The sequence below is a fragment of the Pangasianodon hypophthalmus genome, chromosome 12, assembly GCF_027358585.1.
Source record: "Pangasianodon hypophthalmus isolate fPanHyp1 chromosome 12, fPanHyp1.pri, whole genome shotgun sequence".
Classification (NCBI taxonomy): Eukaryota; Metazoa; Chordata; class Actinopteri; order Siluriformes; family Pangasiidae; genus Pangasianodon; species Pangasianodon hypophthalmus.
In genome coordinates, this window is record NC_069721.1 from 5,898,631 (window position 1) to 5,915,641 (window position 17,011).

General features: G+C 38.6%; 1 protein-coding gene across 20 annotated transcripts in view; it reads right to left on the reverse strand.

Annotated features, from left to right (window-relative positions):
• mapta (microtubule-associated protein tau a) overlaps window positions 1-12,114 on the reverse strand; it is a 30,485-nt gene extending 18,371 nt beyond the window's left edge. For 14 of the 20 annotated variants that reach the window (XM_053238530.1, XM_053238524.1, XM_026914817.3 and 11 more), the window contains exons 1-3: window positions 12,001-12,114; window positions 4,036-4,194; window positions 1,900-1,986 (exon numbers count right to left, since the gene is read on the reverse strand). In XM_053238530.1, coding sequence (XP_053094505.1) covers window positions 1,900-1,986; window positions 4,036-4,177 — 229 coding nt within the window. In that variant the 5' untranslated portion in view covers window positions 4,178-4,194; window positions 12,001-12,114. The other 6 variants (XM_053238528.1, XM_053238525.1, XM_053238518.1 and 3 more) reach the window with 4 other exon arrangements.
• Window positions 12,115-17,011: the final 4,897 nt, after the last annotated feature.

Sequence of the window (17,011 nt, forward strand, 5' to 3'; positions counted from 1 at the left end):
TGGGTCCTATATGTTTCACTAGGCTATGGCAATTCGATTTGAGTGACTACACAGAAACATGGGATTTTAGGCTGTCTGTTTAAAGAGATCTTTGACAAAATTCATAGGGGATTATTTAGCAATTTTGCAGGATTGCATAAGAATGAAGTCATAAGAAAAGCACGGACTGCGCAACATGCCTCTCACCCCAAACTTAACCATTCATAACTCCATACAAAATGTCATCTCAGGGAGTTTTTCCTTGCCACTCTCACCTCTGGCTTGCTCATTATGAATCAAAACCTACACCAGGATTTCTGTAATGCTGCTTTGTGGCATTGTCTATTTATAAAACCATTGTACACTCAGTTACTTTCAGTCCTGATCAGGGTCACTGGAGCCTATCATGGGACACTGGACAAAAGGTGGAAAAACCAGAGAACCCAGAATAATGGGAAGAACATGCAAAGAAATGCCACAGGGATAGTCAACTGAGCTCAGGGTTGAACCTGGTACCCTGGGGCTGTGAAGGAGCAACACTACTCACTGCAAGAGCACTATACAGCTAAAATTAAATTACAATGAAATGAAGATGGTTTTTGGGAACTCTGACATATTTAAAATTGTGAAACTGTACTCATTTCAACACAGTTGCCAAGGCTATACAGTATATGATGCTAGGCTAAGTAAAGATAGTACATTGCAATTATTGCTTTGAGGCTGGCGAGCATATTTCTCATATCTTAATTACAATAAATGAAAAATTACACCTAAAACATTTAAGACCATAGTCATAGTCAGTTTAATTACATTATACCATTATACATTATACCAACTATAAAAATTGCTTTTCTGGAAATTTCATTAGTCATTGTATATTTTAAAAGGCAACCTACAAATAATGTATGCTTTTTGGAAAAAGTACATTATGTACATTGGTTCAGACATGGTTGAAGCTCAGTGGGAAGCAGCTCCTACTTATAATCCAACAGTTTTCATGTCTAAATGTGTTCATTCAACCTGATTTATAACCGCACATATCTGTTCATAACCACTAATTTCTTTGTTCTAAATTAATTTAACTTTAGTACATTATTGTAGGTATCTACAGAAACATGTAGGACTGAGTTTCTTTGCAGGAGAAATACATGGAGAACAAGCTTGGAGTTTAAATAAATGAAGAACCAATTCACATGCAAATCCATGCCAGCCAAAGTCTTATCTCAAAAGGCTTATTCATGAAGCTAACTCCCAATGGTCATGCTACAACAGAAACAACAAATTTTAAACATTTAATCAATTGTGTTATACTGATCAAGAAAATAAACCCACTTGCCATAAACTAACTTAGTTTAGAATTTATCATTTAAGATAAATAAATGACAATGTATCCTAATTAAAAACCATAATCCACCCCAAGAAAGCTATATAGATTGTGTACAACACTAAAAATGTTCAGAGTAACACATGTTCCACAAAGTAACAGAAATCTCAGGGCTTCAAGCAAATTGCAATGTTCAGCAAGACACACATTAAGACTCCCCTTACCAGAGGGAGCCATCTTAGTTTCTCTGTTAGCTTCATTACTGGGAGGAATAAAGCAATGCTAGAACATAGCTAACAATGAAGTAAAATATGGTGACTGCTTTGTATTTCATATAACCATACAACTGAAACCAAACTTTCAAAATGTGAAGGGTTTAAGGTGGGAAAGCATGTCAACTTATTATCATGCCAAGTAAATACTCAGTTAAAATTAGAAGGCTTAAAACACAGCAAACCAATTTGTTAACGTAAACAAATAAGATGCAGAAACTGAACAAACAGTGGCTTCTTTAAGTAACTCTAACTGCATGCCAAACCTAACTATTTTAGCCTTTCATAGCTTAATGCAGTTCATGCCACGCTATGCCTCCTCACCAGAGGGGGCGCTCTCTACTTTAGAGATCTCAGTATCTGATATTAGCTCATCTTCTGTCAGTTTTACTGAAGCTTCCTGGGACACCTCTGTAAGAAAAGACTTCACGGTTACTTACACACATCAGGAAGGGACATATGAAGCAGTCAAATGGTGGTAATTTATTCAAGGGTTTCTTCTAAATAAGTTATTAATCTTATCTCGATAATATAGTGACAGACTGTTCTGAGAATTCAAGAAGACTGCATCATGTCTACCACATGGCTTCTGTTTAGAATTCAACCACACTCTAATTCTACACTCTAACACATACTCGCTTTCTTTTGTGAAGATGATACATGTGCCATTTACCCTCAGCACAGAACAGTTTTTCAACCTTGTGTGTCGCATGCAGTGGAAGGTAAAAGCGGAGAAAGTACGCACTAGTGAGGGCTGTAGACTGGGGAAAGCTAGGCTATGCACTACCGTATGCAGGGGTCATGAAGGGGGTGAAGAGAGAACATTATGGCAATGCTTACAGCATTTGAATGTGTGTAACACAAGGGAGGCTATTGTTCATAGGGCTGGCACACTTGAGAAAGGCTGTCAGTCAGTACCACAACTGCATCACTCTGTTTGTCTTTCCACATTTTATTTTTTGCTGGCAGTGTCATCAGTCAACAGTTATGGTTTGAAATGATCAGGCCTACCTTAAAAAGCTCAGCTGAATAAAGTCTTCCCTGATCATGTTACAACATTGCCTCAGTTTGCTAGAAATTCTGCGGCCATTTTGGATCTTGGTGATGAATTAATTATTAGAAGCTAGCAGGAGCTGGCTTGCAGTGTAAGTTTACACTGTTTACACAGTTTACACTCAAGTCTTAATCAATGACAGTTGGCTTGCTGCTTTAAACTAACATTCTAATGGGAAATACGCACTACATCAAGTTCATGTTCATATTGCTTAATAATTTAATTAACAAACAATATGAACTAGAAATAGTAGAGCCAGATCTTAGAATTTGCTGGAATGGTTAAAAGTCTGATAGCCTTGTTCACATTTTTGCCTGTTTTAACTGGACTGAAAAGCAGCCATGATACTGTCTGTAAGTCAAATGGTCTGTTTACAAAAAGCCACTATACTACACATACACACAGAAACATCTGGTTATAGCAGGGCTGAATCAGTACCACATACTACACATAGTACAGAATTCTAAGAGGAGGCTGACCCAGATGCCAGGATTACAGAAGAGAGCATACAGCTGCAAAGCCTGGATTGAGGGCCTTGTCAAGCATGGCCTTGTTGTCTTTACGTAAAGAGATTAATACAAAAGACTACATCAGAAAAGCAGTTGCCACACCAACTGCACTGCAAAGCAAAGATAATAATTATTAGATAGCCCTATGAAAGGTCTGGACATTATGAGCTCAAATATAGTAAACCAAAAGAAAATAAAACAATATATAGTTTATAATCTGAAAAGTATTTTAATGCATTTTGGCAGTTTTATAATAGATAATTTCGTGTAGCAATAGGATTTAGCAGTTATGCTAATTAGGGATAATATGACATATCTGCCAAGTTCATTAATGAAGCCTAATTATTTTATTCAACACTTTTAAGTAGCATATCACCTTATTTTTCACACATTATCTAGGACATGATTTCAACGCACATGACAATGTAACTATTATCCCATGCAGCCACATAGAACTCAGTTCAGGAATAGCCTCGACTGTCAGATTTGATTCATCTGCTATTTTGGCAGCTTGCTCATGGCAATGTCCCCTTCAGAGACAATTACATTTGTCCTTTTCTTTTATTTAGGGTGCAGTGCAAAAAGGGCACAGACGTACAGTAATGTCCAAAATGCCTCGCGCTATGCTGAGTCAATCAGACGACTGTCTTTAAGAGATCATGATGAAGATTTCTCAAACATCTATATTACGGATTTGGTTGTAAATATTGTTTGGTTGAATTATAAATATTGAAAAACTGAATACATTTTAGATTTTAATAAGACATTTGGACTTTATCCATTCTCTTGTTAGGATCCTAACACAAGGAATAGTCAGCAGCCCCTCAATGAGTTAAAATACGCAATAAAGTGCATAGTTTCGGTCAGCTTGGAAAAACTTCCCAGTAGCCACCTCACCTTTCATTGGACTGACGCCATTCTCCAACTGCTCCCCATGGTGACGGTCGTTGACGGTCATGCCAGCGAGGGAGTTCGCCATGGCATTGGCCGAGTTGCAGTGGTTAGAGTGGCTGTTGAATGAATCGTGCTGCTGGTCCATAGCAAATAAGGATCAGTCTGAAAGGGTAGAGGGGAAATGGTGAAGGGAGGCAAAATAAAGATCCAGGAATAAAAGGACAGGGATGGGGGGGGTTAGAGAGAGAGAAAAGAGGAAGAATTTATTAGCATTCGGCTTGGAGAAGCCCCACTTCCCAAGCACAACAGTCAAATTCCAGATAAATATAACCTCAGGACAGGCAGAAAATCCATAGAAGTCCAGGTTTCTATACAATGATGAGCCATTAAGCCATGGGCCCTGTAGTTCTCAGAATGTTGCGCTTGTATCAATATCAATTCACAAAGTTTGTTATCTTCTGCTGGAATCATAGGTGTAATGTAAACAGACCCCGGGCCTGTTCAAGCTGAGCTATTTATACACGCCAACATGTAGTTCCAGCATAAGGTTTCAGACATGCTCACTAAAATAGTGCAGTCAAGCAGAAATGAGTGTCCTCTCTTACACCAAGAGCCAACAACACTTCCTCTTAACTTTGACTGCCTGTTTCATCGTAAAAGCAAATACACACACAAACAGGTCAATCCACTCATGACTGCATGTTATTTAGTGAAATAAGTGAATAGACTGCACTGTTCAATGATGATCAGGTATCCACAAAGATTTTATTAAAATCATAGGCGTTTTGGTGGCATTCAAATGAAAATAAATGAAAATGGCATTGAAAGCTTGAATGAAATGCTAATGGAGTTCCGGTTATATTCACGATTTATAGTCAGATGACTTAACCTTCTAAGAGCTCCTCTCGATTAACTATTTAAAGCTTCTTTATACCTAGAAGCGACCAACCTTCTCCCATTTCTAGAGAGGATACAATCAAGTGTACACAGAAGAGTACTCATAAATACGCAAGTCCTCTCTTATGGTCCTCCCCATTTTTGTTCCTGCATGTGATAATTACATGGTTTATGTGTTTACATGTGGAGGTGAGAAGGTCTTGTATAAGCTGGCAGCCTATGACTGGATGAGATTTGGAAATACAAAACAATTATACATCCTGCTTAATGCGTTTTTCACGGTTCCTCCTCCCTTGCTTTCTTTGACACGTCAGCCACAGGCCCACAAATATGACATGGACAGCCCTGTCCTCCAGACAAACTCTGACATGTACATCCATTTGCCCTCTGAGCTCAATGTGTCTCTCCTTATATATTCAAGTCCAAGTCTAGACATGCAATCAGAAATGTGAAGATAGCTGCAGTTCCTCCATTAGAAAGAATGCTACCCTCAGGGCACGTGCTTAGAAGTGCTGTGTGAGGGGAAAGTGGAAAGCCCATGACTAAGCCCTGAACCCTGTTACAGAGCGAGATCAGCTTAACTTATCCTTAACCTTACTTTGTAGACAGATGTCCATCTAGACAGGCAAGGCAAGGGACACCTGGCTCCAGAGGGTGCCAGATTAGGACTACTACCTTGGGAAGTAGACACACTGTTTGACCAAGCTCCCCTGGGAGATGTGGAATCATTAAAACTGCAGGAATATTTTGTCATCAGTGTATGAAGAAATAGCCTATAACAGAAAACAGCTTGTTCATTCCCCTTTTCATCTCCCCATTTCCATAGCCAGCCAAACACAGGATATGTGTCACACAAGGAAAAAAGAGACTCAAAGAAATATTGAGCACACACAACCTGGGTTCTGCAAGAAATTTCTGTGGCTGGTGGGAAAAATCTCACCTGGTTCATACGCCATCGCGATACACAAACCTTACAGAACACGTGATGTTTGCACTAGGATCCGGCTGTTTCGAGATGATCTTTTGCTGTCAACCCTCATGCAACCAAATCAGGTTTTTGACACTTCCACTCATCTACCAGCAAACTAAAACAACGGTAGGGCGAGGGTCATCTCTCCACAGCAGTACACGAAAAACCAGCAAACCTGACACGGCCATTTCCTGCTGATTTAGTACTCGTCTCCAAGGACAGTTGGAGATCACCTCGTACTTACACAGGGAGGTGTCTTTGTTTGGTGTTTTATTGGAGGGGAGGGCAAAGGTAGGTATTTAATGTGTCAAGTGTGTATAAGTATGGCTTAGGAATGCAGGCTTGGCCCAGCTTCTGTTTCTTCAGCAAACCCACCAACGCATGAGCGACATGTAGGCTGGTGTGAAGTATTAGATAAACAATGATGTTGACACAGCACTGGAAAGACACACCTCATTTTACAGTCATTACACATGGAAAACACACACCTTTTCAGATCACAAGTCAGATCTGCATATGTATAGGAAGCATCCCTAAAAGATTTATATGAGTTTTTCGTACACATACACACGCACACTCACATGGTAGCAATGTGGCTTTTCTGACATGTTTTTTAAATAGCACATATTTAATGCTTGTTAGTGTGTGTGAGAACAAACTCTCAATACCAAATGGCTGCACAGCCTGTTATTTGTGCTTCACAGTTTTATAGACATGTGTTACTATGAGGGTGTGTCTGACAAGGAACAGTACCTCAGGATAATTACAAACCATGACTGGATGATTCTATAAGATGGGTCACCTACCAAATACTGGCTTGTGGATTAAACATTTAAGTCTAACAGACATTACTACAGCCATAGCACAGTGTTATGTAACCATCCCTGCATTTCCTTACTGCTGGGTGAAATCAGTGTCATGTTCACTGACCTAGAAACACATTTCAGTGCTAGAAGTTCACATTCAAATAGAGTTAATACAGTGGCTTGCATAAATATCCACCCCCTTTAACATTCTGTAGTGTTACAACCTGGAAGTCTTGAAATGGACTTTATTGGGATATTGACACAAATCTACACAAAATAGCCAATAATATTAAAGTGGGAGGAAAAATCAATATATATAGCAAAATTACTTACAAATAAAAAAACATAAAAGTTGTGACTGGATATTTATTCACTCCTGTTAGCCTCTTTGTTGCTTCTTGGATTAATGCCCTCTTACCTGGCTCCTCTAGGCAGAGTCATGATTGTGCCATATTCTTTCCATTTTTTAATGGAATTTTCACTTTCCATTTTCCATCATGGGATTTCATTTTTTTAATAACCGAACCCTGATTGATAATTTTCCAGAATTCTGTCCAGACTTATCCTCATGATGCTGTTTTTTTTCTCTAAAAACTCTGGGGCCTTCCAGAAACAGGTGTATTTATAGAAATCTCAAGACACATGACACTTTAATTGCGTACATGTGAACTCCATTCAACTAATTATATCACTTCTGGTAACAGGATGCACCAGACCTAATTTAGGGGATTCACAGAAACACAAGAAGTGTGAATACTTATAATCACAACTTTTAAATATTGTATTTGTAAATAATTTTTCAAAGCATTTTGATTCCCCCCACCCACTTGATATTTTGTGTAGATTCATGAAATTAATCCCAATTACATCCATTTCAATTCCAGGTTGTAATACTATAAAATGCAGAAAAGTCCAAGGGGGTGAATACTTATGCAAGGCACTGTACGGTATATACTAAAATTGGACATAGTTACCATCATGATCACATGATTTAATACTGGGTAAAATAATTATCATGATGCATGACCTAGGTAACGTCTGCTCAATATAGGTTTATGCCATTACCATTGACATAAGGCAGAGATGGTTCCAAGAGCCCTGAGCAGCCAGGGGGAAAAAAATGTACAAAATTTCTACTAGCTCACCTGGTAACTAGTGATGACTAGCCCATTAAAACTTTTGTCCTAAAATGTCTGTGCCATTGTTGATGCTAAGTCTGAATCACCAGGGCTTGCGGTGTACCACTTAAGAGTTTATATGTTTTGTTGACCCAGAATTACACAGCAAAACCATGCTCACTGAGGGTATGCAGTCTGTGTGTGTTTGTGATTGGGGATGCTGCAGGATCAGGATGCTCTCTTCATGGATGACTGCCCTTGCCTCTCTGACCTAGCTTTACTCAGGATCATTTTCCTTCCTTGGTCTTATATCTGTCTATTCTCTCCAGATCTCTTTTGCCCTCTTTTCCATCCTCTCTCCCTCCCTGCTTTGTGAAGAAGCAACCAATTACACAGTAGCTCTAATGTAAGTCCATGGAGAGATGAGAGAAATGCCTAAATGGGAACTTGCATATCAAACTGCTTTAAGCAAGACGCCGTCTGACTCATTGTGTATTTATGGCCAGGACAGGCTTGAACAGTCAGTTGACTGTAGACTGTTTGTCTACAATTAGGGCTGGCCAATATTTGACAATATGATGTTGATGAAAAATTAAATAAGAATATGATATCATTTTCCCTTGGTTTATTAATTGTGGTACTACTGTTTTGTTGCTACTTTATTAACAAATCATAAATATTATGATAAATATCATTTGTCTGCAAGAATTGTGATATATCTATATCAGATAGCCCAATGGTACAATTGTGCCAGCTTTGCAGTTTCAGTACTTTGCCATAAAACGTTGCCAGAATGTCTACTGATTATGTCTATTCAGTGTTTGGAAGAAATCCATATTACATTATCTGGTCTCCTTTACCCAAATAAAGGATGCTGTCAAAAGAATATCACCTGGAATCAGTGTTTACTGCATTACACTGATAGTGAACATTTAAATATATAAAATAAAAGGCAAACATACCGGTGGTAACGTCCCTCAGTACTCATGTGCATTTACCATTTCTGCCATTCTGTGCACTTAGTGTGGTTTTGTAAGCTGAGGCATTCACATCATGTAGAGAAAACTTTTTTGTCCTTTTTTTGTTGACCAGTTTACAGCTGTTGTGTCTTTACACAATAAAGAAGCTTGAGCAGTGAGAAAGATGTGGCATTCCTGAAAAGCCCCTGCAAGGCACTCTGGGAAACAGGACCATGTGGAATCCCATAAACGTGAACTTCTGGAATTTGGTTCGTCATGGTTCTGTTGGGAGGACTAATGGCTTAAGTCTATGCAGCTGTACATTTATAATGAACAACACGACCCACAATGCCTGTGGCACTGGTTCTTATCTCAGCCTGCCGTGCCAGCTTGTCTGAAGAGGACACTGGTGTTGTAACAAGCTTATTCCTAATTCCCCTGTGTCACTCCAATTAAACACTGCAATGCAATGCAAGAATGCTGCTTTGAGAAGTGGCTGAAAAAGTTTTCTTCTCTTTGAAAGCCTGCCAATATCAGTGCAGGCTTTTCTGCAGACGGCTTACTGGTCATGGAATAGCGCATGGTGTAGTAAATATTTATAAGCCAATGCTGAATAGAGTCTTTTTGTCTAAAAAGTAGTAAGTGTGCATTACATGGGGTTGACTGTGGGATCTAAAAATTAATTCTCTACTGGGAAGCCCTGAGCAGGAGAACAGGAAAAGTACCATTAATCCATACTTCAAGCTTCTGGTCTGAAATGTGCTGTATATGACTTGCATTAGCTGGCTAAACATTCACTGGGAGGGAGGGAGGGAGGGATTCTTGGCACCAGAAATATCAGGATGTTTAAAGACAGGGTCAAGAAAACAGTGTTGTATCATACATACTCTGAGAATCCAGTCAAGCTGCATAGTCTTAAGAATCATATAATACACTCTTAGTCATATGCTATTAGCGTGTCATATATTGTACATATGAATTGTACGTTGCATGTGGTCACATGTATGTTGAATGTTCTTGCACTGACTTGCTTGTTTCAATTCCTGTGCAGCTTGTACATTTACTGAGTTCTGATGAAGAATCATATTAAGCATTCACATCGCAAATTTACACGTATTATGTAAATTCTATCAAATCATCTATTGATCTGTCTCTCAGAATGAACTTGCCTTGACTTACAAGCAACTACTGCTTTCATCGGGACTGTGACTGCTAAATTCTAAATTTGTTCAACCATAATCTCAGTGAATTGCCTTTAACCATAGTGTAACCAGGAAGTAAATACTGTCCTTATTTCTTACTTCCACATTCCACATTAAATATGTAGGTAGAACACCAAGATAAAGGCACTTGAACAGGTTTTATGGTGTTGTTGTTTTTTTGTTTTTTTTGACTGACATCATGATAGAGTACTTTATATTTAAAACAAACATCAGCTTTCAGTTACTGAGTTATTAAACTTACATTCAGCAGGTCCATGTCCCGGCCAAAAAAAAAAAAAAAATCACCCAGCTCTCCTTTTGATTTCGATTTATGTAAACATTTCTATGTGTAATCAATTCCATTTCAGTAGAGACTCTCAAATATAACTCTACAAGACAGAGTCCAATCATGTTTGGGGATTTCAGGACTCTAACACATCTGATTCAACCCATTAATTGATTCCCCAGGTTCAGTAATTGTTTATGAGCAGAAAAATGACCATGCTTTGGACTTACTTGCACTACAGATGTGCAGCACTTAGGATCTCAAACAACTAGAAGCTCAGATTGTATTATATCACACATAAGTTGCTTTGGATTAAAATATCTGCCAAGCGAATTAACATAAATGTAAGTGTAAATGATCTACCAGTTTTGAAGACTGAGAAAGTGTCCCTTCTCCAAGAACACACTTGTAATGCCACCATGCAATGTCTGCTTCTTTTCTCAAACAGATCACCAGCTCTTGAAATGCAGACGAATGTCCTTGCTTAGGTCGAAATATGGTACTACCTAAAGCATGTTTTCTTAATCCAGTTGTCGAGAAACTCCAGACAGTGGACATATTTGCTTTCTCCCAGTACACCTGAACCAAGCAATGAAGAACAATGAACACATGATGCAGAAGTGCCTGAGCAGAAATGTGGACCACATGGTAGTCCCTTGAGGTTTGGATTGGAAAACAATGGCTTAAGATGCATCAGTGGAATCAATGAAGATGTCATCTGTCAATAGAAGGAATAGCTGCAAAATCAGGATGTCTGCTCTAACCATTGAGAGCAATGCCAATCCCTGTTTCACCCCCATCTCCAATCCAATTAGGGCCCATGTGGGTGCAGGATAACAGGCTTAATAATGAGCACTCCATGTCTCATATATGCACATCCTCATGAATGATGTACAGACATCTACAGACACAATCATGCCCGTGATCACTTGGTTACAATTTTGCATGGCTTTGACTATGATTTTCGACAACGCCAAGCCATTTTTATGATCATAGTCAGGTGCATGGCTATAGGCGATGTCACAGAAAATCGTCTCGAACCGACAAAGGGAATGCACTGCCATCTAAATGAGAAAAGATGGCAGGTCGGAAACGCGCTTTGCGCAAATTTAAATGTCTAAGACGTTTCCATGAGCGCACGCGACGCCGATGGGATGCTTTGTACGCTTTTACGCATGGCGAGGCGTTCATTAGGAAAAACACACAATGGTCCAATAAGAAGAACATAAGCTACGGCGGCGCTCTCATTTATCCAAAGACGACAGGAAAACAGGAATAAACAATCGAACAACAACAACAACAACAACAAAGAAAAGGCACTGCATTTGATCTCGGAATGGGAGAAAACCAGGTCAATTACAAGGCTATATGTTTATATATATTTATATATTTATATATATGGGAGTGGAAGTGCCATAATAAATACCGTTACACTGGCTCTCTGAGAATAATGTGGAAAGGCGGGTTCATTCTTAAGCCTTTCCCTTTTTATAGACGTTTTATTGCATTTTGTAATTTAAGATCTGTTCTGCGCTATTCCGAGCAATAGTTTATTTATGTGGGGCCTGACAGTCTCCAACCTCAAGCAAAAAAAAAAAAAAAAACAGCCCAACAAAACATGTGCCGCTTTTCAAACCCGACAATTCACAAACGCGTGATTCCTGATCTATCCGCGTCGAATGCAACAAAATAAGAAATAAACCAGAAATAGATGAGCGAGCGTGGCTTACCTGCCCTGCCGACGGCGTTATTGTCTCTCTGCAGCTGCAATCGCACACTATTGCCTTGTGCACTTCCTTCAGTGACCTGATGGAGGCCGGGGGCGCTACAAGCACATCCCCGGCTGTGCTCCAATTACCCATGTGCTCTCGCCTTCAATGCACTGGTAGTCAGTACATTCTAGAAACCTGGATAATGCATTTAAACTTACATTTATATTATGTTCCCCACATCCCAGTGTAGTCAATCTGACAAGACATGTTTTGTTTCTGGAGGTAATATAACTAACAAATAGCCTTTCTCAACCAAAATATTTTCTGCAAGTACAGGGCGTCTGAAAAGTCAGTCAGAACCAATGAGAGTAAAACCACATACAGTTAAATTTCTATTTATTATTTACAGCATATACTCTATATGCATCTTCTCAGCCACGGTATCATGTGGCTATTTGTTGGATACTTTAAATTGTTACATTTTTTTAGTAACGGCTCAGTGGTTAAGACATTGGACCTCTTGTTGGAAGGTTATGAGTTCAAATCCCAGCACTGCCAAGCTGCCACTGCTGGGCCCTTGAGCAAGGCCTTTAACCCTCAACTGCTCAGCTCAATAAATGAGATAATTGTAAGTTGTTCAGGATAAGAGTGTCTGCCAAATGCCATAAAATGGGAATGTTTTTGCAGATTTTGCTCAACATATTTGGATAGACATATTTGCTCATCATATTCCCACTGGTTCCTGACTATTTATATGCCTACTTCATAAACTTCCACTGTATATAAACATGATCTCACTTTTAATTTTAATAAATCAGTTTATCAGTAAATGATCAGGGATAGTCAGCATATGCAGATTTAATTTTAAAATCGGGTGGCACAGTGGTGCAGTGGGTAGCGGTGCCACCTCACAGCTCTAGAGTTGTTGGTCATTAACTTGCTCACTTAAGCAAGCTGTAAAATCCATGTGAACATACACTGCTCAGCCATAACAGTAAAACCACTGGCAGGTGAAGTGAATAACATTGATTAACTAGTTACAATGGCACCTGTCAATGGGTGGGATAGATTAGGCATCATGTGGACGGCCGGGTGTGTGTGTGTGTGTGTGTGTGTGTGTGTCACTTACCTGGGGAAGAGATGGCACCAGGATGCACTATGGGAAGAAGGCATGCTGGCGGAGGCAGTGTGATGCTCTGGGTAATGTCCTGCTGGGAAACTTTGGGTCCTGGCATTCATGTGGATGTTACTTTGACACGCACCTACCTAAACATTGTTGAAGACCAAGGACACCCCTTCATGGAAATGGTATTCCCTAATCACAGAGGACCCTTTCAGCAGGATAATGCGCACTGCTACGCTGCAAAAATTGTTCAGGAATGGTTTGAGGAACATGACAAAGAGTTCAAGGTTTTGACTTGGCCTCCAAATATCCCAGATCTGGTTGAGCATTTGTGGGATGTGCTGGACAAACAAGTCTGATCCATGGGGGCCCCACCTCACAAGACTTTAGGGATCTGGTGCTAATGTCTTGGTGCCAGATACCACAACACACCTTCAGAGGTCTTGTGGAGTTCATGCCTCGACGAGTCAGAGCTGTTTTGGTGGCACAAGGGGGACCTATACAATATTAGGCAGGCGTTTATGTTATGTTATGGCTGATCTGTGCTTTTACAGACTATATTCATTTTATAAATCCAAAACACCAAAAGCTCATGCAAACAAGCGAACATAAAAGTTACTCCAGTAAATTTTTTTCTCTGTGATATGAATAACAAGGAACTCTGGGAAGGAAAGTCCTGGGCACATGTAACCTGGTACACACCAAAATGATGACGTTCCTGGCTCCAACCATGCAAACTGAATCACGCTGTACTTGATTCTGAGACACTAGTGTTTGGGGATATGATAGCAATGGTGGTCAGGGTTCTGTGTATTAGAAGTACTCTCGTTATAACACAAGTGGCCTATGCAGACATGACTACAGCTGTTCCTAAATTTCCAGGCATTACAGAAGTTGCTCCACTGTGGTCCAAACCAATTTCTAGCAAATCAGAACCACAAAATCACAATGGTCAGAAGAACAAGGTGCTGATAGATGTTTTAGATGTTAAATTGGTAAAGCTTAGTCAAGAGCCTTCACAACCAACCCAGTAAGATGCCAGTATGATACCCGTAACCAGAACACAAAACATCCAGTGCCAATAACTAAGGATGCTGAAGTAAATATGTCCTCTGCTGTCAGGCAATTCCCTCATACATGCTGCCTGCATGTGAGTGTATTAGCCTGAAACAAAAATCCCAAGGAGTTGCAGACTCTGAATTGTTAATGTGACCACAGAGCTGTTATCAGATATTCACTTAGATTTTGAGTCTTCAAGGCGGTATTAAATGTTCATATCTCACTAACTGTCATACCTTGTATAATGGTTTATAATGTTATCATGATACATTATTTTAAAATACCTTTGTGTTTATATAGTCTATTGCTTTGCTGGGCTGAGAGGGTTTTGTCATTTCATTACTGCAAACACAGTGAGGCTGAGACATTTGTGAAATATCTCAAGACCATGGAATTTCAAGACCTGACTTTAATTTTTTTTTTTTGTTTAAGTTTTACATAAAAGTATTACTTAAAAATAAGTCAATATACAGTACTGTGCAAAAGTCTTAGACACCCTATTTTTTTAGTACAAACTTTGTTACAGATTTTTTCTTTTTTTGACTTCTGCATTATTGATTCAGTACAAAAACATTTTAGATTTCAAACATTAGTTTTCCAGCACAAAATTAAATGTTACAGAATTTTTTTTTTATGTCAGTAAAGAAAGCAGCATATTACATAAGAGACACTTTTCAGACAAAAAAAAAACCATAATGAAGGCTGCTGGGTTTTGCTGCAAAAATAAGAAGCAAGTTTGACAGTCAAAGTCTCCAGAAGAACTGTGGCTGCTTCTGCAAGATGCTCAGTAACACTTACAGCAAATTTCCTAATAAAACTGCACACATTGTACTTGAGACTACTAATTATTTTTTAAAGCAAAGGGTCGTCACACCAAATATTGATTATGTTTCATATATTACTGTTTACTGCTCTTTATAGTATTTTTTAAAATGTAGAAACATTTAATTTCATTATTTTTGAAGGCGTCTTTTCTCTACAGCATTTCTTTGCATGTGCCTAAGACTTTTGCACATAATATTCTGCTTATTGGAGGTAAAAACTCTATGGCTCCATCTAATAAAAAAAAAATCACAGAATTGTCAGATAGAAACTTCTGAGATCTAAATACAAACAAATGCAGTATTTTGAAGACCAAAAGAGATTTCAGCCACCAAGCCTTTATAATGTTCCACTTGAACGGAACTTGTTCAACTTTGACATATAGGAAGCAGGTGCTTAGTGTCGACCTGTAGCCAAAGATGACCAGGTTATGATACAGCAGTGCTTTCCATCTTTTCCCTTCTTTCCATTCCTCCTTATATATTCTCCTGAGTCTTTTGTTTACATTTATCAGACTTCACTGGCCTGAGAAATTCTGCACAGCTAGGAAATCCCAGGAGATTTTTCTGTGATTCATATTGCTGTGAGAATTCTGGGGACCACCATTTTTCTGTCTCTCTCTCACACACACACAGTTCTTTTTGGAAATAAGCCCAGGAAAACATCTGTCACTTTATTTTCCCACAGTTGAGGAAAGGGATTTGTCTCAGGGCCGGGCTCCACTGTTTGGCAGGTGTCTGCATATCCAGATAAGGGTGTACGAATCTGGTGTCACCGCACTGAGCACCTGGACAGCATTAACCTTATGATATTAGGAGAGAGAAGCTCTGCCCTTTTTTTTCATGAACTATGGATAGTGCACACATACTATATACGCAAAGCATTTAGTCAAAAGGTTAAATATAGGGTGTGCCTAAATGCAAGGTGGGGGTTTGTTGGGGGGTGGGGTGGGAGGGGGGGTAGTTTAAATAAGTAATGGAAATGTGCTAAAGATTGCTCAGTAACTTAATGAGACCTGTTATACAACGTGATAGGGTCTAGAGCTGACTATAAAATCCCATGGTTGGCCAGTAGAGGTCAGTAGAGAACATGACATCGTCAAAGAACAATCTAGAAGCTGATGACATCAACACCAGAAGCCTATACATACATACATACATACTGCACATACATACATATATACATATATATATATATATATATATATATGTTTTTAAATGTTTTTTTTTCTCATATATATATATATATATATATATATAAGAAAAAAAAACATTGAAATTACAGTCTTTTATAATATATTCAGATATATTCAAAAGCATGCTATATCAAAGTTAAATATGTATATTTATATGTACATCCGTTTTAATTGCAGTTACTGTGATAAAAGGCTTCTTAGAGTTTCTTAGTGTTTAATGTCTGGTCCTTAAACTTTATTTTCATTTTTTCCCTATATTTAACTTTACTATTATTATTTCTAGATAAATCATACTAAGAATTAAGAATTGATTTCAAATTCAAATTTTATTGGTCTCACACAACCATACACAGTATGAAGTGCACATTATTATTATTATTATTATTATTATAATTATTATTATTATTATTATTATTATTATTACTATTATTGTTATTATTATTATTCAGTAGCTAAACCTTTCTGTTTTTAGAGCCAACTTTATTAACATCTATCAGCATATTATTCTTCAAACAACTGGATAGATTTCTTTCTGCACACCACTAGGTGGTATATGTGACCCATTCATGAGAAGATCAACTAACAGCAATGCAATCTTTTCTTTCTTTCTTTCTTTCGAATTATTTGCAAATATGAACAAATTGAATAAATTCAGTTCTAAGAAAAAGAGAGATCGAGAAAGTCTGAATATTGGAGTCCATGATAGTAAGCCTATTCTGCGTTTCGAGTTGTTAAAACTCAGCTGGGTTCTTGTCCTGTTACGCTGTCATTGTCCCTCCATCTTCACTTCCACGTTCCTGTTTTTGTGCCTGGTGGCAGCTTAGCAACCG